Raw genomic sequence first — 24,049 nt, forward strand, 5'->3', positions numbered from 1 at the left:
GGTGAGCTAAGCCCACCAGCATCAGGGGCTTATCTACAGCATTCTGTAATGCTGTAGACGAGCCCCAGATGTATCCTGAAAGAGGTTAGATTATACTCACCTGGGAGGTAGGGGGGTCCTGGTACGATGGGCGTTGCGGTCCGGGGCCTCCTATTTTCTTACGATGACGTCCTCTTCTTGTATTCAAGCTGCGACTCCTGCGCAAGGCGTACTTTGTCTGTCCTGCTGAGGGCATAGCAAAATACTGCAATACACAGGCGCCGGACCTCTCTGACATTTCCCGATGCCTGCGCACTGCAGTACTTTGCTCTGCCCTCAACAGGGCGCCGGAGCCGTAGCGTGAATACAAGAAGAGGACGTCATCGTAAGAAGATGGGAGGCCCCGGACCGCGACACCCATCGGACCTCACCGCAGCAGGACCGCCCCTGGGTGAGTATAATATAACCTCTGTTTCTCATCTTTCAGGATACATCGAGGGCTTATCTACAGCATTCCAGAATGTTGTAGATAAGCTATAGTAAGTAAAGCAAGTATGCTCTTGTCCCGCTGTGCTTCTGGAGAGCATATTTCCACTGCTTTTAAATTGGCAAAATAAAGTTTCAAGCCTGAATTTTACAGATATGGAGCTGGAACAAGTTCTTTTTTTTTTCCTTTCTGTTGTAGATAAGCCCCTAATGCTGGTGGGCTTAGCTCATCTTCGATTTTGGGGGTGAAATGTTCCCTTTAATACGCATGTGACTAGGAAGATAAGGCGGTTTTACTTCATCTAATGAAAGTGTATGGGTAACCTACGCAGCGGAGACGGAGCGTCTCCACTAAATAAATTGACATGCTGCGGTTTGGAAAGAGGCGCCGCATGTCCGTCTCTGCGGGTGAGCCGCGGGCACTGGTGCACACAGTGGGCATGGGATTTCTTGAAATCCCATCCACTACGTTGTAACAGCTGGAGGCTGCGGGTTGGATGCTGCAGATGTACGGAGCGTCCAACCCGCAGCGTTTACTGACCGTGGGAACATATCCCAATATATCTGCAAACAGGAAATCACTTTTTTCCTTCCCAGAAGCCAACTTTCAATTCGCTTTATTTCAAGTGACAAAAAAAACAAATGCAATGAAAATACGCATCAAAAACGCATGCGGAAAAAACACATCAAAAACGCATGTAAAAAATGCATCAAAAACGTAGGTGACCTGCCAGTGACCTCAGATGCAGATTTGGTGCAGATTTCAAATCCTTGAGCAAATCCTGAGCCATTCCTGACAGTGCAAACATAGTGCGTAGTGGAGGCGATTTTATGAAATCCCGTTTCCACTATGCGTGCGAACACGCACCGGCGGCCCTGCGTTTATGGACATGTGGGGCGTCTTTTTAGAACGCACCATGTCTGTTTACCTTGCGGCGAGGCTCCGTCACCGCAAGGTAAATAACAGGGTCCTATGTATTGGGTGCGGAGATTCCGGATGTGGGTAATGAACACATCCGGAATCACCGTGCGTACAGAAGGGGCGGCGCTTTGGGCGGAGTGGGTTTTCCTCTCCGTCCAAAGCGCCGTCAATCCGGACCGTGGACACGCACCCTTAGGGTGTGTGGGTGTGTGTGTTGTGTATATATATATATATATATATATATATATATATATATATATATATATATATATATATATATATATATATATATATATATATATATATATACACATACACACACATACATATATACATATACACACACACACCTATCTTCACATGTGGTTATGAGGAATTTGAGACAACGGACTGTCATACATGCTATGGCATTACCTGGGTGACCACCACTGAGGATATACTGAGAGCTGCATCTGATTGTCAGCTGTGACACTTCTGACCTATTTTTTCCAATTCTAAAATCAGAGTATTCCTAAAAATATTTAGAATAGCTCCCTCTAGCTGCTGGAGCAAGTAATAACATGCCATCTCTGGCTCCTTGCCCTGTAGCACACAGGATTCTCTTCTGAGAGAATAGTGATTGACCAGTTGACCCCGGAATAAAATCTGTTGATTAGTCAATTTAGAGGGGAGCTAAACTCATTATAAAATCAGTTATTCTGGCGGCTCCATGCATTGTTCACATCCAATCACCAACAGAGCTAATTACTCATGATCTTTAGGGGTACCCGCTGTCAGGACCTCCACCGTTCTGATAATGATTAAATAGCCTACAGATTGGCCATTAATATGTTAGTCCCTCACAACCCTTTACGAAAAGTGCCTCAATCTCAAAACATAAGTATGGATCCCTGGTCTCAGCAACTCTACTTGCAGCTTGTGGTTACACAGGAGAGCTTTCTGTGTCAGCATATCATCCAAGCTGTATGCGAAGGGGACTGACTGACTGGCTCAGTTTAATAGCCAAGTCAGCCCCCTTCAGACGCATCACTTATCATATGCTGATACAGGAAGCTCTTTTCTGTGTTAAAGGGAACCGGTCACCCCCAAAATGGCTGGTGAGGTAAGCTCACCGGCATCAGGGGCTTATCTACAGCATTCTGTAATGCTGTAGATAAGCCCCCGATGTTACCTGAAAGAGGAGAAAAAGACATTAGATTATACTCACCCAGGGGCGGTCCCACTGCGGTCCGGTCACATGGGTGTCTCAGGTCCGCTCCGGCGCCTCCCATGTTCATTCCATGACGTCCTCTTCGGGTCTTTACGCCGCGCCCCCTGGCGCAGGCGTACTTTGTCTGCCCTGTTCGGGGCAGAGCAAAGTACTGCAGTGCGCAGGCGCCGGAAAGGTCAGCGAGGCCCGGCGCCTGCGCACTGCAGTACTTTGGTCTGCCCTCAACAGGGCAAAGTAGGCCTGCGCTGGAGCCACGGCGTAAAGACCCGAAGAGGACGTCAAGGAATGAAGATAGGAGGCGCCGGAGCGGACCGGAGACACCCATCCGATCTGACCGCACCGGGACCGCCCCTGGGTGAGTATAATCTAACGTCTTTCTCCTCTTTCAGGTAACATCGGGGGCTTATCTACAGCATTACAGAATGCTGTAGATAAGCCCCTGATGACGGTGAGCTTACCTCACCAGCCATTTTGGGGGTGACAGGTTCCCTTTAAAGACGAGCTGGAAGTAAACTCGTGGCCAAAAGTTTCAAGACTGACATTTTAGTTTTCAGTTTGCGGCTTCAGTTTTCAAAGTGGCAATTCACATTAACTGAAGAATGATCAGGTGAACCGCAAAAATAAATCGCAATATCATGCATGAAAATTAATCCTAAAACACATTTTATCTGAATCTCAGCCTTGCCATAAAATGACCTGCTCCCATAATTTCAGTCATCTTTTCATTAGCGCATGAGAAAAAGTTACTGAATACAAGGCAGCTGATACCCCTTTGTCCTGCTGATTAAATTATAATAGACTTTAATAAGGGGCTTGTGCTTGAAGTCATGTCATGGCCTTATTTTGTTAACCATGACTACCTTTAATGAAGCACAAGTACCCATCATTGATTTCCATCAAAAAGGCTTTACAGGCTAGGACATTGCTGCATGTAAAACTTTCCTTAAATCATCTTAAAATAGGATCATCAAGAATTTAAAGGAGAGGTTCAATTGCAGTTACGAAAGCCTCACGGTGCCAAAGTCTAAAAAGTGCCGAACCATCTCTTAAAGGGAACCTGTCAGCAGGATTGTGCACAGAAAGCTAAAGGACAGTGTCAGGTTGGTGCCGTTATACTGATTAAAACGGCTTCTGACAGTTCACTTATCTCTCAGTGACCTGTTCCTTATTTTACATAATGAGTATTATATATATTATATATTGTGAAAAATAAAAATCACCTGCAGCAGGCAGGCGGCAGCGCCTGCGCTGCAGCATCATGATTGGTGATCTGATAGAGGCTACTGCTCAGGGGGCACCATTTTAGAGGAGGCTTTTTTATTTTTTTTTTACTTATATCAAATAAAACAATTTAATACACATTACTCATGCGATCATGCTGCAGCGCAATATATAAATATATATATATATATATATATATATATATATATATATATATATATATATATATATATATATATATATATATATATACATACATATATATATAATATTTGTGTATGTGTATATAATAGTTATTATGTAAACATGTAAACTAGGGGGCAGATCACTGACGGATCAGTGACTTGTCAGAAGCCATACACATAAATACCCCCCCACCCAACAGGCTGCCCCAGAGCACAACCATATCATTAACTCAAAATTGAAAAACAAGATTAACCCCCTTCATCATGACCCAGCCTATTTTGACCTTAATGACCTGGCCGTTTTTTGCAATTCTGACCAGTGTCCCTTTATGAGGTAATAACTCAAGAACGCTTCAACGGATCCTTGCGGTTCTGAGAATGTTTTTTCGTGACATATTGGGCTTCATGATAGTGGTAAATTTGGGTCGATAATTTTTGCGTTTATTTGTGAAAAAAATGGAAATTTGGCTAAAATTTTGAAAATTTCACAATTTTCAAATTTTGAATTTTTATTCTGGGAAACGAGAGAGTTATGTGACACAAAATAGTTAACAAATAACATTACCCACATGTCTACTTTACATCAGCACAATTTTGGAAACAACATTTTTTTTTGGCTAGGACGTTATAAGGGTTAAAATTTGACTAGCGATTTCTAATTTTTACAACACCATTTTTTTTAGGGACCACCTCACATTTGAAGTCAGTTTGAGGGGTCTATATGGCTGAAAATACCCAAAAGTGACACCATTCTAAAAACTGCACCCCTCAAGGTGATCAAAACCACATTCAAGAAGTTTATTAACCCTTCAGGTGCTTCACAGCAGCAGAAGCAACATGAAAGGAAAAAATGAACATTTAACTTTTTAGTCACAAAAATGATCTTTTAGCAACAATTTTTTTATTTTCCCTAGGGTAAAGAGAGAAACTGGACCCCAAAAGTTATTGTACAATTTGTCCCGAGTACGCCGATACCCCATATGTGGGGGGGAACCACTGTTTGAGCGCACAACAGGGCTCGGAAGGGAAAGAGAACCATTTGACTTTTGAATGAAAAATTGGCTCCAATCGTTAGCGGACACCATGTCGCGTTTGGAGAGCCCCTGTGGGCCTAAACATTGGAGCTCCCCCACGTGACCCCATTTTGGAAACTAGACCCCCCAAGGAACTTATCTAGATGTGCGGTGACCATTTTAAACCCCCAAGTGCTTCACAGAAGTTTATAACGCAGAGCCGTGAAAATAAAAAATCTTTTTTCTTTCCTCAAAAATGATGTTTTAGCAAGCAATTTTTTATTTTCACAAGGGTAACAGGAGAAATTGGACCCCAATAGTTGTTGCACAGTTTGTCCCGAGTACACTGATGCCCCATATGTGGGGGTAAACCACTGTTTGGGCACACGTCGGGGCTAGGAAGGTAAGTAGTGACGTTTTGAAATGCAGACTTTGATGGAGTGGTCTGCGGGCCTCATGTTGCGTTTGCAGTTTGATGTGCCTAAACAGTAGAAACCCCCCACAAGTGACCCCATTTTGGAAACTAGACCCCCAAGGAAGTTATCTAGATGTGTGGTAAGCACTTTGAACCCCCAAGTGCTTCACAGAAGTTTATAACGCAGAGCCGTGAAAATAAAAAATAAATTTTTAATTCCTCAAAAATTGTTTTAGCAAGCAATTTTTTATTTTCACAAGGGTAACAGGAGAAATTGGACCCCAATAATTGTTGCCCAGTTTGTCCTGAGTATGCTGGTACCCCATATGTGGGGGTAAACCACTGTTTGGGCGCACGTCAGGGCTCGGAAGGGAGGGAGCACCATTTGACTTTTTGAACGCAAGATTGGCTGGAATCAATGGTGGCGCCATGTTGCATTTGGAGACCCCTGATGTGCCTAAACAGTGGAAACCCCTCAATTCTAACTCCAACACTAACCCCAACACACCCCAAACCCTAATCCCAACTCTAGATGTAACCCTAATCACAACCCTAACCCCAACACACCCCTAACCACAACCCTAACCTCAACACACCCCTAAACCTAACCACAAGCCTAATCTTAACCCTATTTCCAACCCTAACTCTAATTCCAACCCTAAGGCTATGTGCCCACATTGCGGATTCGTGTGAGAATTTTCAGCACCATTTTTGAAAAATCCGCAGGTAAAAGGCACTGCGTTTTACCTGCGGATTTACCGTGGATTTCCAGTGTTTTTTGTGTAGATTTCACCTGCGGATTCCTATTGAGGAACAGGTGTAAAACGGAATCCGCACAAAGAATTGACATGCTGCGGAAAATACAACACAGCGTTTCCGCGTGGTATTTTCCGCACCATGGGCACAGCGGATTTGGTTTTCCATAGGTTTACATGGTACTGTAAACCTGATGGAAAACTGCTACGAATCCGCAGCGGCCAATCCGCTGTGGATCCGCAGCCAAATCCGCACCGTGTGCACATAGCCTAATTCTAACCCTAACTCTAGTTCTAACCCTTATTCTAACCCTAGCCCTAACCCTAGTGGGGGAAGAAAAAAAATAAATATTTTCTCTATTTTATTATTGTCCCTACCTATGGGGGGGGGTGTTGTGAATTCCGTTCTCGGGCTCCCTCCTGTGGTTTGTGAATGGTACTTTGGTGAGTTCTGTCCTTGGACACCCTCTGGTGGCTTTAACTGGAACTGCTGATCTTTGAGGTTGGCTTTCTCAGCTGCCCTCGTTTATTGCTGCTGCTGGCTTCCCTATTTAACTCTGCCCAGGTTGTTAGTTCATGCCAGCTTTCAATGTCTCAGTACTGGTTCAGATCTCTCTTGGATTTCTCAGATGACCTGTCTGAAGCTAAGAAGCTAAGTCCTCGCTAGTCCATTTGCTGTTCATTGGTTTTTGAATATATTTCTCAGTACATGCTATGTTTCTAGTCCAGCTTGCTATTATATTTCCTTGCTAGCTGGAAGCTCTGGGGGTGCAGAGCTGCACCTCCGCACCGTGAGTCGGTGTGGAGGTCTTTTTGCACACTCTGCGTGGTTTTTGTAGTTTTTAATACTGACCGCATAGTTCCCTTTCCTATCCTCTGTCTATCTAGAGAAGATTCGGCCTCCTTTGCTAAAATCTGTTTCATTCCTGTGTTTGTTACTTCCTCTTAACTCACAGTCAATATTTGTGGGGGGCTACCTTTACTTTGGGGAATTTCTCTGAGGCAAGGTAGGCTGCTATTTCTATCTTTAGGGGTAGTTAGCTCTTAGGCTGTGAAGAGGCGTCTAGGGAGAGTTAGGTACGCTCCACGGCTATTTCTAGTGTGTGTGATAGGATTAGGGATTGCGGTCAGTAGAGTTACCACTTCCTCAGAGCTTGTCCCAGGTTTTTCCATTTTAACCATCAGGTCATTTCGGGTGCTCCTAACCACCAGGTCCATAACAGGGGGGGTTCATTTACTATTTTTTTTATTTTGATCACTGTGATAGGTTTTATCACAGTGATCAAATTGTACCTGGAACGAGTCTGCCGGCCGGCAGATTTGGCGGGCGCACTGCGTATGCGCCCGCCATTTTGGAAGATGGCGGCGCCCATGAAGACGGACGGACACCGGGAGGCTCGGTAAGTATGGGGGGGGGGAATCGGAGCACGGTGGGGGGGGGGGGGGGTGGATCAGAGCACGGGGGGAGCGGACAGGAGGAAGGAGGGGAGCGGACCACGGAACAGGGCAGAAAGGAGGACTGGGGAGGAGATCTGGGTTTCCAGCCATGGCCGATGATATTGCAGCATTGGCCATGGCTGGATAGTAATATTTCACCATTTTCATAGGTGAAATATTACAAATCGCTCTGATTGGCAGTTTCACTTTCAACAGCCAATCAGAGCGATCGTAGCCATGTGGGGGCGAAGCTACCCCCCCTGGGCTGAAGTACCACTCCCCCTATCCCTGCAGATCGGGTGAAATTGGAGTTAACCTTTTCACCCGATTTGCAGGGACGCGATCCCTCCATGACACCACATAGGCGTCACAGGTCGGATTGGCACCGACTTTCACGATGCCTACGTGGCGTCACAGGTCGGGAAGGGGTTAAACAACCACAAGACAATTTTCATCAACCAAGGTATCATTATAATCATTATAACGGCGCCGACCTAACACTGTCTGTAGATTACTGTGCTCAATCCTGCTGACAGGTTCCCTTTAATAAAGAATGGTATCTAAACATCCTCCAAGAGCAACTTCTCCCAACGATCCAGAAACAATCTGGTGATGAACAATGCTATTTTCAGCATGATGGAGACCATGTCACAAAGCAAAAGTGATAACTAAGTGGCTCTGCGCACAAAACTCCTCAGAGTCCCAGAGCTGGAGGTCATGCAGGAAGGAAGGAGGAAGAGGTAGCAGTCTGCTGCTGGATTGTTAACCCCCTTTGACTCCCTCCACATCTCTCTATTGGTATCCTGGTGTACTGGCCTGTCTCCTGGTATCTGCTCTATGCTATAGACCAGGGGTGTCAAACTGCATTCCTTGAGGGCCTCAAACCATGCGTGTTTTCAAGATTTCCTTCTCATTGCACAAGGTGCTGGAATCATTCTGTGCAGTTGATTAAATGATCACCTGTGCAATACAAGGAAACCCTGAAAACATGACCTGTTTGCAGCCCTAGAGGAATGCAGTTTGACACCCCTGCTATAGACACTGTGCTGACAGACACAGCTACTCTTCTTGCCACAGCTTTATGGCATTGATGTGCCATCCTGGATGAGCTGCACTACCTGAGCAACTTCTGTGGGTTGTACTGTAGACACTGCCTCATGCTACTGTACCTCTAGGGGTGAGAGCAATGACAAAATGCAAAAGAGACTAAAACAACAGCCAAAAAGGATGACGACAGAGCAATGGTCTGTGGTTACCCCCTGCAGAACCATTCCTTTATAGGGGTTGTCTTGCTAATCTCCTATAATTTCTACCTGTCTGTTCCATTTGCACAACAGCAGGAGAAATTGCTTCACAATCAGTGTTGCTTCATAACTGGACAGGTTGCTTTTACAGAAGTGTTACTGACATGGAGTTACATTTTGTTGCTTAAATGTTCTCTTGATTTTTTTTAGCAGTATATATATATATATATATATACACACATATATATATATATATACACATATATATATATATATATATATATATATATACACACATATACATACATATATATATATATATATATATATATATATATATATATATATATATATATATATATACATACATATACATATACATATATAAATCTCTACAGTGACAGGGCAAAAAAGCTGATTCTTTTTTAGCTCCAGATACAAAGGAGAAGGAAAAATATGGATATCCTGCGCTACTGATGGAAGGTAAGGCAAGGCAAATCCAGGTACACACAAAATAGGTATACTTTTTTAATTGTTTCCTACCAATTTATTACTTTTTTAGCAGCCATTTTAGAGCCAAGGAAAATTCTTGCAGACAGACCCGACCAGAGTCTGCTTTCGTGATATATGTATATACTATACAGACACACAGACATATTTACTTATTTCTTAAACAGTTCCGAAGAAGTCTGGTTATCATGGATACATACAAATTAATGTGTGTATGTAAAAACGTGGAGAAATTAATTTTTTTTCATAATTTTTCAAAAATTATGCATGCTTACTTCTCAAATGCGGACCATGTTTAAGAAAATTGTATAGAAGAATATCACCAAAAAGAACCATTTAAAAGTATAGCTTCTGCCATCATAGGGTAAATGATCGCTCCTACATTTGGATACATTTATAAAATCTGAGTACAAATACAATTACGGTATTTTGCCCTGGGAAACATCAGTACTATGGCTTTGATGCAGAGGACGGCCTTCTTGTTAAGTTCCTCCTATGCCCTGAAACATGGGTGATCATCAAGTGAACCCCCCAAATAGGAAGCGTTACAGAACCCTACTTTCTAATTACAATGAGCATCAACTCCTAAATCAAGAGTGTTAAAAAAAGCAGCAAAACTAGTTCTGAAAGTAGCTATGCTGCTTTACTTAAGTTACTTTGAAGCAGAGTTCATCTTTTATGTACAGCAAATAAAAAGTACCAAGAAAAATAAAAAAATAAAATAATTAAGCATTACCCATTAACTCATTACACAGATCCTAGAAAGGATTGATAGGTCTATCGCGATATAAACATGCTGCCATAGTTCCCTATTGTACTGATGACTTAAAAAATCTAACAAGAAGAGTGAAGTCTTCTTGAAGGCCTGTCACCAGGTCAGAAGTGGCCAGGTTTTACTGCAATTTTATTTCTGCTGCTCCCAGAGTATTATTTTTCTTTTTTTTAAATCCACCGTATGGTTCAAGAGATATGGGTGTTTTTATTCAATGCCAATTTTTATGGTCTATTAGGGGGCGTGTGGCTCACAGGATCCTCCTGGGCGTGACTTGATGATTTTAATATATTTCCCTGTGAATCACGCCCCCTTGGTAGAGACAATAAAAATGAACATTAAATAAAAAGGCCCATATCTCTCGAATCATACAGTAGATTTCGAAAAAGAGAAAAAAAAGTGGAATACACTGGAGCAGAGGTAATACAATGGAAGCAAAAACTGGCAACTTTTCACCTGGTGCCAAATTCAACTTATAAATCTCTATAATGACAGATCAAGCCAGGGTAAAGAGCTGATACTTTTTTAGCTCCAGATACAAATGTGAAAAAGGAAAAATGTGGATATCCTGCACTACTGATAGATGGCAAGGCAAATCCAGGTACACACAAAATAGGTATACTTTTTCTTCTTGATTCCTAGCATTTCATTACTTTTTTAGCTGGCATTTTGGAACCAAGCAAAATTCTTGCAGACAGACCTGACCACAGGATGCAAATGCATCTTGGTTCTTACTCGTAAGAGAATATTTGTCTTACAGTCTCCTTATTACTTGTTCTCACCGCCGACAGATTTGCAACATCAGAATCTTGGGTGGTTGTCCCACAAACAAGGTAGATTTTAATTAATAGATCTCAGAATAATTGCTTGTTTAAAATTAAAAAAAAAAAAAAAAGCTTCTGTGCTGAGATAATTTTATAAAATATGCTAATGCTGTGGACTGTGAAATGGCTTTGTCCGACCACGCAGAGCTGCTCCAGTACATGGTCGGCACATACCACAGCTACTGGCAGGTTGGGAAGAGAGCATAAGCTACTTATGATAAGTATACAGATGAAACAAGGGATCACAAGCTGTGGTAACATTTCCCTGGCTGAGATACACCGTACATAGCAGGAGCACATTTATTGATTAAAATGTAACTAGTTGGTGGGACAACCCCTGAAAGCTCCCCTTTAGCTGTTGCAATAGAAAATACCTTTAAAATTAAATAAAAGCAAATAAAATTCTCATGGTTTGCAAATTTTATACATTTGTCAGTGGGAGCTAAAGATGAAGCAGTCAAGTATTTGTAAGATCAGAGCAAGGAGCAATTCAGATTCGCACATGATCCCATCAAGCACAAAGAAAAAGGGGTTGGCTTATCATAGAAAAGCAAAAAACAAAAAATGTGGCCTGTGGGGAGATCAGCTGACCCATGTATCCAGTTTCTGGCAGCCACGTATCCAGTTCCAAACAGCTTTCCCTAGTGGAAACAGTGTCCAGCCAAATATTTCCCGGTAGCAAGAAATGAAGCATTACATGGCGGTCATCAGTAGTATAAAGGTCGTCCATGTAAAACAAGGATTGTATAGGATAACCATATTATTAAATGTTAATTAGGGTTCACCAAGTAGCAAGTTCTTCACAAATAAAACTGCTAAATGTTACAGAAAAATGAATATATCTCCCATGTGATGCATGCAAGTTTCAATGACTATAGCCACACAATTCGCTTATACGGCCACCATCACGGAGGCCAGAAGATGCCAAGAACATCCTCTGTTAAAGCTTCAGGCAGTCACGTCACCAATGAAAGAGGTGGCCTTATCAACAGGTAATAATCAATGTAAAAACCACTGGGCCTGACTGCAAATGGCAGCACTGAAGGGTCAGAATACCACTTGGATAGAAGTAGGACGTAAAGTCATGTAGGTGGTCCTATATATGGAAGGACTAAATTCTTCAGTAGCAGAGTAGATATCCAGTTGTGATCTAGCATCAAAAACCTTTTGTAAATGGCTCACAATGTGGACACACAGATCGTCAGCAATGTGTTGAATCTGACATTGGCCAAGGGAGCACATTTGTGCAAGTCTTCATTCCCAGCACTGCATTTGTCGGTCATTAACATAAAAAACCAACAGCCAAAAACAATGAAAAAAAAAGTCTCAGCTCTGTAACCAAATGGACTCAACCTGCCTCCTTCTCCAACATGAATCACACATTCATCATCACGTGGAATATGAATACCTGAGAAGGGAGAACGTACCTGGTCTCTGGATTGTATCCCAGGATGTAGAAGAACGAGTCTATCCTGGCTTTAAATTCCCGAGCAGCAAATATGTCTGAGAAGTGGGAGATGTTGCATTTGCCCCTGTGAAAATATAAGATATTATTAGGAAAGCCAATTTTAAAATCTACTTATAAGAGTTTTCAGGGCTGAGCATAAATTTCTGCACCATATGCTAAATCTGGACACTGTCCGGATTCTTCGTTGCCTGCTTGAGCAGTCGTTATATCACAATAGATATGTTATTTGCATACTCTCAGTCATATAACGACTAGCTTCTCATTTGCTCTTCACAATAATAAATGGAAAAGAAAAAAAAAAGTTAATTCTGCATGTGACCTTCAGTATGCAAATCACATACACGTGACAATCACCAGAACAGGCAGTAGAGAATAATCCTGACAGTGTGCACATTCCACACTGTGAGGACTAATCTATCTGTATCCATAGACTGAGCGCAGTAATGTATGTTCAAATGAGCACTCCGAGTAAAATCAATGTGCATCGTTATGCTTATTGCAAAAGGCTGAGAAGGAGGGAGGGGTAAAGTTATCTTATTTTATTGGAAGTGCTTACTAAAAAGGGATTGTTCTGACAGTCTGGTTTTAAATACAAATAGTTTTAGAGTATATTTTCATAGAGCTTCACACAAAGAAACCTTAATACTTGAAACATTACAGTTTTCACACTGTCACAATAAGCTGCTGGTTCCTGTCCTCTGCAGCTCACTTACAGACACCGGATTATATTTGGGGTGGGAGTTTCAGCAAGGACTGAAAAACTATACATCCAGAATCCCATACTCTCCATGGTGCACATTTTCTTGCCCCGTATTTGTATGAACATGTAAGCAATCAAGAGGCCACGAGGGGCAGGAAATCTTGCCCTGTTTAGTCCATGAGCCGGGCCAGATATCGGTACCACCCGGAGTGACTAATTTTCTTTGGTATTTTTAGGTAGATGCATGTCTGTAGTTTATTTTTTGATATGATAGCCCTTACATATACGTAGCTTATTAACCCCTTCAGCCCTAGGCCTATTTGTACCCAAGTGCCTAAGCCAATCTGACCTGTGCCACTTCATGGGCTAATAACTTTGGAACGCTTTCACCTATCCAAGCCATTCTGAGATTGTTTTCTCGTGACATATTGTACTTCACGTCAGTGCTAAATGGGAGTCAATATATTTTACCTTTCTATATAAAAAAATGCTAAATATTCGGAAATTTTGGAAAAATCGGCAATTTTTTAACTTTGAAATTCTCTGCTTTTTACAAAAATACTGATACCCCCCATAATAGTTATTAATTTACACTCCCCACATGTTTACTTCATATTGGCATCATTTTGAAAATGAAACCTTATTGTTTTACGACGTAATAGGGCTTATAGTTTTATGCGCAATTTTTCACATTTACAGCAAAACCCACTTTTCAAAGGACCAAGTCACTTCTGAAGTCACTTTAAGGGGCTTACATAACAGAAACCACCCATAAATTACCCCATTTTGCAAACTACACCCCTCAAGCTGTTCAAAACTCATTTTTAAAAACTGTTAACCCTTTAGGTGTTCCACAGGAATTTTAGCAGAATGAAGGCGAAATTTCAAAATTTCATTTTTTTTCCAGATATTACATTGTAATCCAATTTTACCTGCAACCTAGCAAGGGTTAACGGCAAACCCAAACTTGGTTACCCTAATTCTGCAGTTTATAGAAACACCCCACATGTACTCGTAAACTAAAGTATGGGCACACAGCACAGCTCAACACGGAAGGAGCGCTATGTGGTTTTTGGGTGTCTTCCACACAATCTGTAATCTCCTCTCTATCATAGGGAACAGATTTCAGGATGCAGGCCTTAGAGATCTGTGTGTTGAATCCGGTGTAATCGCTGAAGGATCAGTGTCTGGAGTGATGGACGGCCGGAGGTACAACAGAGCAGTGAGACTACACAAGCTGGTCTATGAAGCACTTATGAGGCTTGCATGGAAAAACTTCCTTCCATGGCTAGAAGAAAACCATGCAAGGGACCTTCACCATCTGGATGAAACACTGAAGAACATCACAAACTTTCGCATCAGTGTGTCGCAGGGATCCTTCGAAAAGCTCTTGGATAATGAATCTTGCACACTTACCCTGAAGCTCTTTCAAGTTTATCTTGAGACCCTCAGAAATGAACAACTCTCAGCATTCTGGATGTCATACTTGGACATGGTCGAGACCATGCTGGCCCTGGTTCGAGCTTCAAGAGAAGGCAACTGGATGCTTCACCTAGGAGCAATCCGACAGATGATACCATGGTGTTTTGCCTATGACAAGGTCAACTATGCCCGATACCTAACCTATTACTATGCCACAATGTCTCGGCTGCCCATAGAACACCCAGAGGTCCATGAATACTTCATGCAAGGTGGCTTTTCGGTCCAGATCGGTAGCAAGAATCCTTTTGGACGAATTCCTGTGGACCAGACCATTGAAGAGACAATCAACAAAGACACCCAGACACCAGGGGGCACAAAAGGCTTCAGCCTCAAAGTTGGAGCTGTTTCCAGGTTCTACCTGACATCAGAGTACCGCAGTATGTACTTGAGGCAGCTGAGGGCCCTGGTAGGCCAACAATATACTGACTTCAGCCATTCAGACCTACAGGTGTCTAGGATTAGAAGAGATGAAGCCGATGTCCAATCTTTCGTTCAACTGCTGGAGACAGGTTGGGTGAACCCCTTCAACAAAGAGCATAATGGTGAACTTATCAGTTTGTCAACAGCGACTGTAGCACCACCAGATGTAGCCAAAGACCTTCAAGGGGCATACAGTATAGGAGAGGATGCATATCAAACATTCAAGGATGAGCGTTTGGGTACCGATAAGCCAACTACATTGTTTCATGACAAGATGACGAAGAACAAACTTAAAACGTTCTCTAACATCCAAATGAAGACACGCAGACAAGGTCTTGGCAAGGAGGTAATTTTGAAGGCTGACAGAAACCTATTTGGCCAGATGATACTTGTAGCTGAGAACAGAAAGCTACAAATGAGTGATGTCTTGACTCATCCCCTGGGTCCATTGCCATGGGCACTTGCCAATGGTGATGGGTCTATCCGCAAGACCAACAAGGCTGCCCTCGCAAGGGAGTTGGAGAGGAATGCTCGTCCTGCAGAAGTGATCCCCGAGCCCTCTGCAACCATCATTGATGGGATGAGCCTGGTTCAGAAACTGAAGGGAAACAATGCAACATTTGGCCAGCTAGCAGGCACAGCAATGAGTCGCGCTATCCATGAGGGTGCTAAGAGCAAGCGCATTGATATTGTCTTTGACGTCTACAAGGAGACATCCATCAAAGATACAGAAAGAGTCAACAGATATGAAGGCACAGGGATCCATTTCAAGAACATTCAACATGGGCACAACATCCAGCAGTGGAAAAAGCTTCTAAGTAGTTCCTCCAACAAGGCAAGTCTCATAAAGTTTCTGGTAGAAGAATGGAAGGCGAAACACCACAGGGAGAAGCTTGAGGAGAAGGAGCTGTATGTCACATGTGAGCAGCTCTGCTTTAAGATCACCAAAGAACAGTGGGAAGAGGCTGCTGACCTTAAGTCAAATCAAGAAGAAGCAGACACACGCCTCCTTCTCCATGCTCTTCATGCAGCAGAATCTGGTTACAAGTCGGTCATCATCACTTCGGAGGATACTGATGTCATGGTCCTGTGTCTGGGCATGTGCCACAAAATCCCATCCCACCTGTTCCAGAAATGCGGTACACAGAACCGGACAAGATTCCTGGATATCACCACTCTGAGCCGAACATTGGGAGGCAGCGTATGTGATTCATTGATTGGTATGCATGCATTTACAGGCTGTGACACCGTCAGTGCATTCGCTGGCCGTGGGAAGATGACGACACTCAAGCAGTTGAAGATGAACAAGACATACCAGGATGCCTTTCAGGAAGTTGGTCGTTCATGGGAAGTGTCTACCGAACTTTTTGAGAAGTTACAGGAAATCACCTGCCACATGTACCTGCCAACTACCCAAACAACTGAGGTAAACAGGCTCCGTTATCAGCTGTTCTGTGCCAGACGTGGAGTGGTAGAGTCAAGTCAACTCCCTCCTTGCCAGGACTGCCTTTTCATGCATGCACTGCGTGCAAACTACCAGGCTGCGATCTGGAGGAGAAGTCTGCAGAGCCAGCCATGGGTTGCAAACCCAACAGACTGCGGTTGGATGATAGATAACGACGGAAAGCTTGTTGTCAAGTGGATGCAAGGGGCACCAGCACCAGAAGCTATTATACAGCTACTGTCCTGCAAGTGTGTGCGGTCATGTGAACTTCCTCAGTGTACTTGCCTCAGCAATGGCCTGAAGTGCACAGACATGTGCAGATTACAGACATGCCAGAACAAGGGTACTGAAGACGAGCCAGTAGAACAACAGTCAGATTCAGAGTCCGATGTTGAAGATATTATGGAGTAACATATATATATATATATATATATATATATGCACATGACATGTTCAGTGTGTATTTACATAACTTGGATTAAATTTTGTTACAAATACTACATCTAGTCACTCCGGGTGGTACCGATATCGTCATATTTGGTTCTTGGCTCATGCTAAAATTCCTGTGGAACACCTAAAGGGTTAACAGTTTTTAAAAATGAGTTTTGAACAGCTTGAGGGGTGTAGTTTGCAAAATGGGGTAATTTATGGGTGGTTTCTGTTATGTAAGCCCCTTAAAGTGACTTCAGAAGTGACTTGGTCCTTTGAAAAGTGGGTTTTGCTGTAAATGTGAAAAATTGCGCATAAAACTATAAGCCCTATTACGTCGTAAAACAATAAGGTTTCATTTTCAAAATGATGCCAATATGAAGTAAACATGTGGGGAGTGTAAATTAATAACTATTATGGGGGGTATCAGTATTTTTGTAAAAAGCAGAGAATTTCAAAGTTAAAAAATTGCCGATTTTTCCAAAATTTCCGAATATTTAGCATTTTTTTATATAGAAAGGTAAAATATATTGACTCCCATTTAGCACTGACGTGAAGTACAATATGTCACGAGAAAACAATCTCAGAATGGCTTGGATAGGTGAAAGCGTTCCAAAGTTATTAGCCCATGAAGTGGCACAGGTCAGATTGGCTTAGGCACTTGGGTACAAATAGGCCTAGGGCTGAAGGGGTTAATAAGCTACGTATATGTAAGGGCTATCATATCAAAAAATAAACTACAGACATGCATCTACCTAAAAATACCAAAGAGAATTAGTCACTCCGCTTGGTACCGATATCGTCAAATTTGGTTCTTGGCTCATGGACTAGTTCATGGATTACTGGAGAAGGTGTTTGTTGGCTGTAACTACATACACACATAAATCTGCATAGGAGCTGTACACACAAAACTTGGTTTATGTTTGGATGTGACGGTCAGTTTTTTTAAATTTGTATTCACTAGCCTTCTGACAGAGTACTCCGCCTTTTAGCCTTAGGTGTTTTAATTACAGCAGGACCACTAATCCGCCACAGAGAGAAAGATTTTAGTCTAAGAGAAGACTCACATTAGGTTCCCATTCAGAAGAAGACTTTATTCTAAGAGAGGAATGGCATTGCTGTCCTGGAAAAGAGAAATGCCTTACCGTGGCTTCCAGGTACACATGAATAAGCCAATTTATGCGCTAAGCTTTCTCAATTTTTTATATTTCTAGTGCAGTAATGCAATTCAATTTTCATATTTGCATGCTATGGCGCTACAGAGTGCTGCCTTTTTTGTTTGAGTGTTTATGAGTTGGTGACTCTAGGTTCAGCACCTGTTCACACTTAGTTTATGTTTGGATGTGACGTCAGGTTTTTGAAATTTGTACACAAAACTGTATTACAGATTGAATCAAGTTCCAGCTGGTATCTCTGAACTGATTTATTTTGCAGTGAAGGTATGTTCACATGGGACATATTTGCTGCGAAACTTTTGACAGAAAATCAGTAGTGGCATAAGCCCCATTAAATTGTGCATATATCACAGTGTTTGCAGAAGGTCTGCAGAATGATCATACACTTTTTGCATTGCTAAGGGTGAAAATCCACAGCATAAATGATCCGGCTGCGGATTTTCTCAGCAATGGGTAGATGAGATATCGGTAGGGGAAACATGCGTTGGGGATGGCGGGGACCGCACACAACCAGCGGCATTACATGTAAATGCTCATACAGACAATGTGCACATGTATAACTAAGTGTAGCATATTACAAACAACCATTGTGCGATATACTTTCAAACTAGGTCTATGTACTGGTTTATATTTTGCCTACTTAGTTGGTAAAGTGTATACCGTATTTTTCGGACTATAAGACGCACTTTTTCCCAAAAAAAATTGTGAGGAAAATGCGGGGTGTGTCTTATAGATGGAATGCAGGCTTACCGGTTGTTTGTGGCAGTAGTGTGGCGGCGGCAGAGGTGCGGGGAACTTGAGGCGCGGTGAGCGGTATGGCGTGAGCAGAGTCCCTTCCACAGGTGAGGTGACGCCGCGGCCAGTTATTCAAGGCGAGTAGCAGAGCCGGGTGAATCACGGCTTTCTCGGTGGCGGCCATCTTCCTGAGGCCGCGCGTGCGCAGATTGAGTTCTCTGCTTCCCGGGGCTTCAGGAAAATGGCCATGGGAGGCCGCGTGTGCGCAGACTGAGATCGCGGCGGCCATTTTGCTGAAGCTGAATTCGCAGATTGAGTTCTCGGCTTCAGGAAAATGGCCACCGCGATCTCCATTTGCGCACGCGCTGCTTCCCACGGCCATTTTCCTGAAGCCTCGTGAAGCAGAGCACACAATCTGGGCACGCGTGGCCTTAGGAAGATGGCCACCGCCACCAAGAAAGCCATGATTCACCCGGCTCTGCTACTCGCCTTGAATACCGGGGCCGCAGCTTCACCTCACTTGTGGAAGGGACTCTGCTCACGCCATACTGCTCACCGCGCCTCATCATCCTCAGGAAGATGGCCGCCGCCACCGAGAAACTAGTTTTTAACCCGGCCCTGCTGCTCGCCTTGGATAACGGGCCGCAGCGTCACCTCACCTGAGGAGGTGACCGCACCTCTGCCGCCTCCACACCACTGCCGCAACCCCCCGCATGGACACCAGGCCGCGGCGTCGCCCACCTAAGCAGGAAGGGACCCTGCTCAGGTGCAAGCCGTACCGACCACCGCACCTCAGCATCACCTCACCTCTGCCGCCACCATGCCTCCTGTGACCCTGCTCTGCCACCGCCAGCCCTCAGGTAAGATACCTTAAATTCGGACAATAAGACGGACCCCCCATCTTATAAAAAAAAAAAATCTTTTTTTCTGCTATTTTCACCCCAAATTTGGGGTGCGTCTTATGGTTCAGTGCGTCTTATAGTCCAAAAATACGGTAGTTTGTCCCTGCTTTTTGAACAGCAGCAACCTGCTTTTATATGGATAATTTTTTAATTGTTATGTTATAATAATTAATAAAGAATTATAATTGGGTTTAATATGCACGGTTTGGGTTTTTCATACCCTTTTCTATAAGTATAATTGTGTATTTTGAGAGGAGACCCTTGTTTCTTTGTGTGACTATATAGGATATAAAATCATTAGTTAATATCACAGTATTGTAGCATACAGACTAAAGGATGTCCCTTATGGAGCTCACAGGAGCTTTTTACAGAAGTACCAAGATGGTAAGTCATGGGGCCTTCAGCAGCGTCTGACGTGGTATCCCATTGATATCTTCAAACACCTTGCAGGGGGTGGGGTAGGAGGGGCTGGTGCACGCTTGTAAATAATGCTGTCAAAAATCAAATATGGCATCTACATGGTTAAGAGACCAATGCCGATATACCACAGCGAACATCTATCACTTGTGGAGTGAGCTCAGCTTCTGAACCCTCTCCAAATATGCAGACCTCAGCCATAAATTTGAAGCAAAGTAGAAGCCAGTGACTGCAGCTTTACCTCCTGCTCTACAACCAGCGCATGACATTAACAGGGCGGCATGTTCTCAGGAAGCAAATCATCTGAAGCCTGAGAAGTATTTCCGCCAGCCAAGTGAAGCTGCCTTCTGTACATTAGCCTGCGCTGCTGGATTTGCAGCATTTGTGTAGCGACCTGCTGTAAGTGAAAGCAGAAGATTATCCACTCTCTGATATCCAAGCTCCCAACGCCCCCAGCACAAGTTGGAGCTAATTTGCCTTGAAATCAGCAGCTCTGGTTATGTGGCTCTGAACAAAGCAAATGTCTCCAGATGGTTTTTATTTAAGCGCCATCTGAGCGTTATTATCAAACAGATTACTTGGTTTCACGTTCTGCAGGCATCCATACCGCAGACCGCCAACTGCAAGCCTCTGCCAGGAAAAGAATTTCAGCTTCACCTCTTTTCACTCCAGTTTGATATTGACCAGGTCTCTGTCAAACTCTATGCATCACTAGAAGCCCAAAGAACGCAGGGTAAGATACAAGTTATTACCTATACGAAGCGAGGAGGAGAGCTACATTTCCAGGAGGAATGAGGGTGAAGTTAAAAACAAAACAGAGCCTCTTCTGAACTAGGTTTTGGGGCACACAACCACTGACACAGCGGTACACAGCTGGGGGCTTTGGTTTTCTAAACAGACATTTGGCCAATAGGGCTTAAAAAGAGCTTTGAACCTTACAGAAATTAATCGATGACGCTCCTCTAGGCCTTTAGAGTGCACACAAAGCGAGGTGTGTCGCCCCAGCTCCATCTATGTGATGTCTGGAGACTCGTCTGCAGTAAGTTGAAGGCTCTTTTACACACTATTGCCCCAACACCAGGTTCTGACAAGTTTGGAACACTAGACACCAGTTGAAAATGGACTTGTTGGTAGTCGTCCCAAAACCTACCAACTTTCACACCACTGTATATACAAGGCCTGCACGCTGGTTGTAAAGCCTTTTTGTCTACATACAAATTACAGATGAGCAAACATATTTGCACAGCCCTGCCTTGCATCGCATCCAGTCCTCTGCAGCAGCCAGACAGTGCAGTCTTAAAGGGAATCACCCCATTTTTCACCCATAAGCTAAGGCCACCGCCATCAGGGGCTGATCTATAGCATTCTGTAATGCTGTAGATAAGCCCCCAATGTAACCTGAAAGGTAAGAAAAACAAGTTAGATTATATTCACCCAGGGGCGGTCCCGCTGCGGTGTCCGATCCGATGGGCATCGCAGTCCGGATCCAGCGCCTCCCATCTTCTTATGATGACGTCCTCTTTGCTTCCTGTTGCGGCTCCTGCGCAGGCGTACTTTGTCTGTCCTGTTGAGGGCAGAGCAAAGTACTGCAGTGCGCAGGCGCCGGGCCTCTCTGACCTTTCCCAGGGCCTGCGCACTGCAGTACTTTGCTCTGCCCTCAACAGGGCATATAAAGTACGCCTGCGCAGGAGCCGCGGCAGGAAGCAAAGAAGAGGACGTCCTAGCATGAAGATGGGAGGCGCTGGACCCGGACTGCTGTAGATAAGCCCCTGATGGCGGTGGCCTTGGCTTATAGGCAAAAAATGGGGTGACAGTTTCCCTTTAAATTCTGCAGCCCGGTGTCCTTAGCACCTCTGACCATCACCAGGCTCTGTGATGTCATGATGTGAAAGAGACCGTGGGGAATACTAAACGCCAGAGGTGGACAGGATAATGGACAAAGAAATTAAGACTGCGCTGGTTCGGCTGCCAAACACGTCATCAGACCAGGACAGCACAAATCTTTTTCCTAAACTATAGCGCAGATTCTATCACTAGATATCAGATCCACCACACTGGGGCCATTGTACAGCAACATTCCGAGTCCACAGATGTTCACTGACTTCTATAGCAAAGTGTTGCGGCCATGCTCAGTCATCTGCGGAGGAGGTGAGCTGTGGCCATTACCTGTTGTGAATGTTGAATCCCTTTTTATCTACATATAGTTGCTTTCTCTCCTTGTCTATGATAAGATGGAAACTAATCTTTACAGAATAGATGTGTCATTTTAATATTAGGATCAGTGTGAAAATGGCATATCATGATTTATTTCATAGATCGTGACATAAAAAAAAAAAGTCACCATTTCCAGACGACACATTCACTTTAATTACTGCTAGAGAGCGGCACAATAAGGAGTGTCTGCAGGAACAGTGAAGCATGGTGGAGGCTGCTTGTAGGTTTCTGGTTGCAATTCAACAAATGGAGTTTGAGTCCTCAATGCTGAGAAATACATATGGATACTTAACCATCATGCAATATCATAACGGAGGCGTCTCACGACCCCAAACATCCAACCAATGTAATTAAAAACTATCTTCAGCATAAAGAAGTTGTCCTGGAAGTGATAATCAGGCCCACAGACAACACAGCCCTGATCTCAAAATAATCCAGGCTGTGTGGGGTTACACAAAGAGACAAGGATTTGCACAAGAATATCCACAGTGGTTCGTTCTCAAAGATGTTTGGTGCAACTGGCTGTCAAGTTCCTTCAAAGCCTGGGAGTAAGTACAAGTGTACCGAGAAGAAGTGACGATGGCAAAGGGTGGTCACACCAAATATTGACTTGATTTAGATTTGTCTTGACAATTCAGGTTTAATTTTGCTAACTGATGAAACTGCAGAAAAACTTTTAAAGAAGCACTCAAATGAAAATTTGTACCATGTTAATATATTGCAGTAATCATATTATTATGGCACTGTGTACGTACTTACAATTGCCCATTTTGCCTTTCTATCTAGTTAATTCTTCTCATTTCCATTAGATCTATGACATGCGTGATAAACCCCTTCACACCCCAAGGCTGTTTTCACCTTCATGACCAGGCTAAATTTTGCAATTCTGACCAGTGTCCCTGATTCGGAGATGGTTTTTTTCGTGACATTTCATACTTCATGATAGTGGTAAAATTTGACGTCACTTGGGTTTATTTTATTACAAAAAGCGGAAATTTGGCAAGTTGAATATTTAGCAATTTTCAAACTTTTCATTTTTATGCTCTTAACCCCTTCATGACCTGGCCGTTTTTTGCAATTCTGACCAGTGTCCCTTTATGAGGTAATAACTCAGGAACGCTTCAACGGATCCTAGCGGTTCTGAGATTGTTTTTTCGTGACATATTGGGCTTCATGTTAGTGGTAAATTTAGGTCGATAATTTCTGAGTTTGTGAAAAAAATGGAAATTTGGCGAAAAGTTTGAAAATTTCGCAATTTTCACATTTTTAATTTTTATTCTGTTAAACCAGAGAGTTATGTGACACAAAATAGTTAATAACATTTCCCACATGTCTACTTTACATCAGCACAATTTTGGAAACAAAATTTTTTTTTTGCTAGGAAGTTATAAGGGTTAAAATTTGACCAGTGATTTCTCATTTTTAGAACAAAATTTACAAAACCATTTTTTTTAGGGACCACCTCACATTTGAAGTCAGTTTGAGGGGTCTATATGGCTGAAAATACCCAAAAGTGACACCATTCTAAAAACTGCACCCCTCAAGGTGATCAAAACCACATTCAAGAAGTTTATTAACCCTTCAGGTGCTTCACAGCAGCAGAAGCAACATGGAAGGAAAAAATGAACATTTAACTTTTTAGTCACAAAAATGATCTTTTAGCAACAATTTTTTTATTTTCCCAAGGGTA

The 24,049-nt window shown here is 43.1% G+C and overlaps 1 protein-coding gene across 4 annotated transcripts in view; it reads right to left on the bottom strand.

Annotated features, from left to right (window-relative positions):
- Positions 1–24,049, bottom strand: part of RERE (arginine-glutamic acid dipeptide repeats) — a 365,478-nt gene that overhangs the window by 67,012 nt on the left and 274,417 nt on the right. For all 4 annotated transcript variants that reach the window (XM_077250042.1, XM_077250043.1, XM_077250040.1 and 1 more), the window contains exon 6: positions 12,401–12,505. In XM_077250042.1, coding sequence (XP_077106157.1) covers positions 12,401–12,505 — 105 coding nt within the window. The remainder of the gene's footprint in view (positions 1–12,400; positions 12,506–24,049) is intronic.

The sequence above is a fragment of the Ranitomeya variabilis genome, chromosome 4 (assembly GCF_051348905.1).
Source record: "Ranitomeya variabilis isolate aRanVar5 chromosome 4, aRanVar5.hap1, whole genome shotgun sequence".
NCBI classification, from domain to species: Eukaryota; Metazoa; Chordata; class Amphibia; order Anura; family Dendrobatidae; genus Ranitomeya; species Ranitomeya variabilis.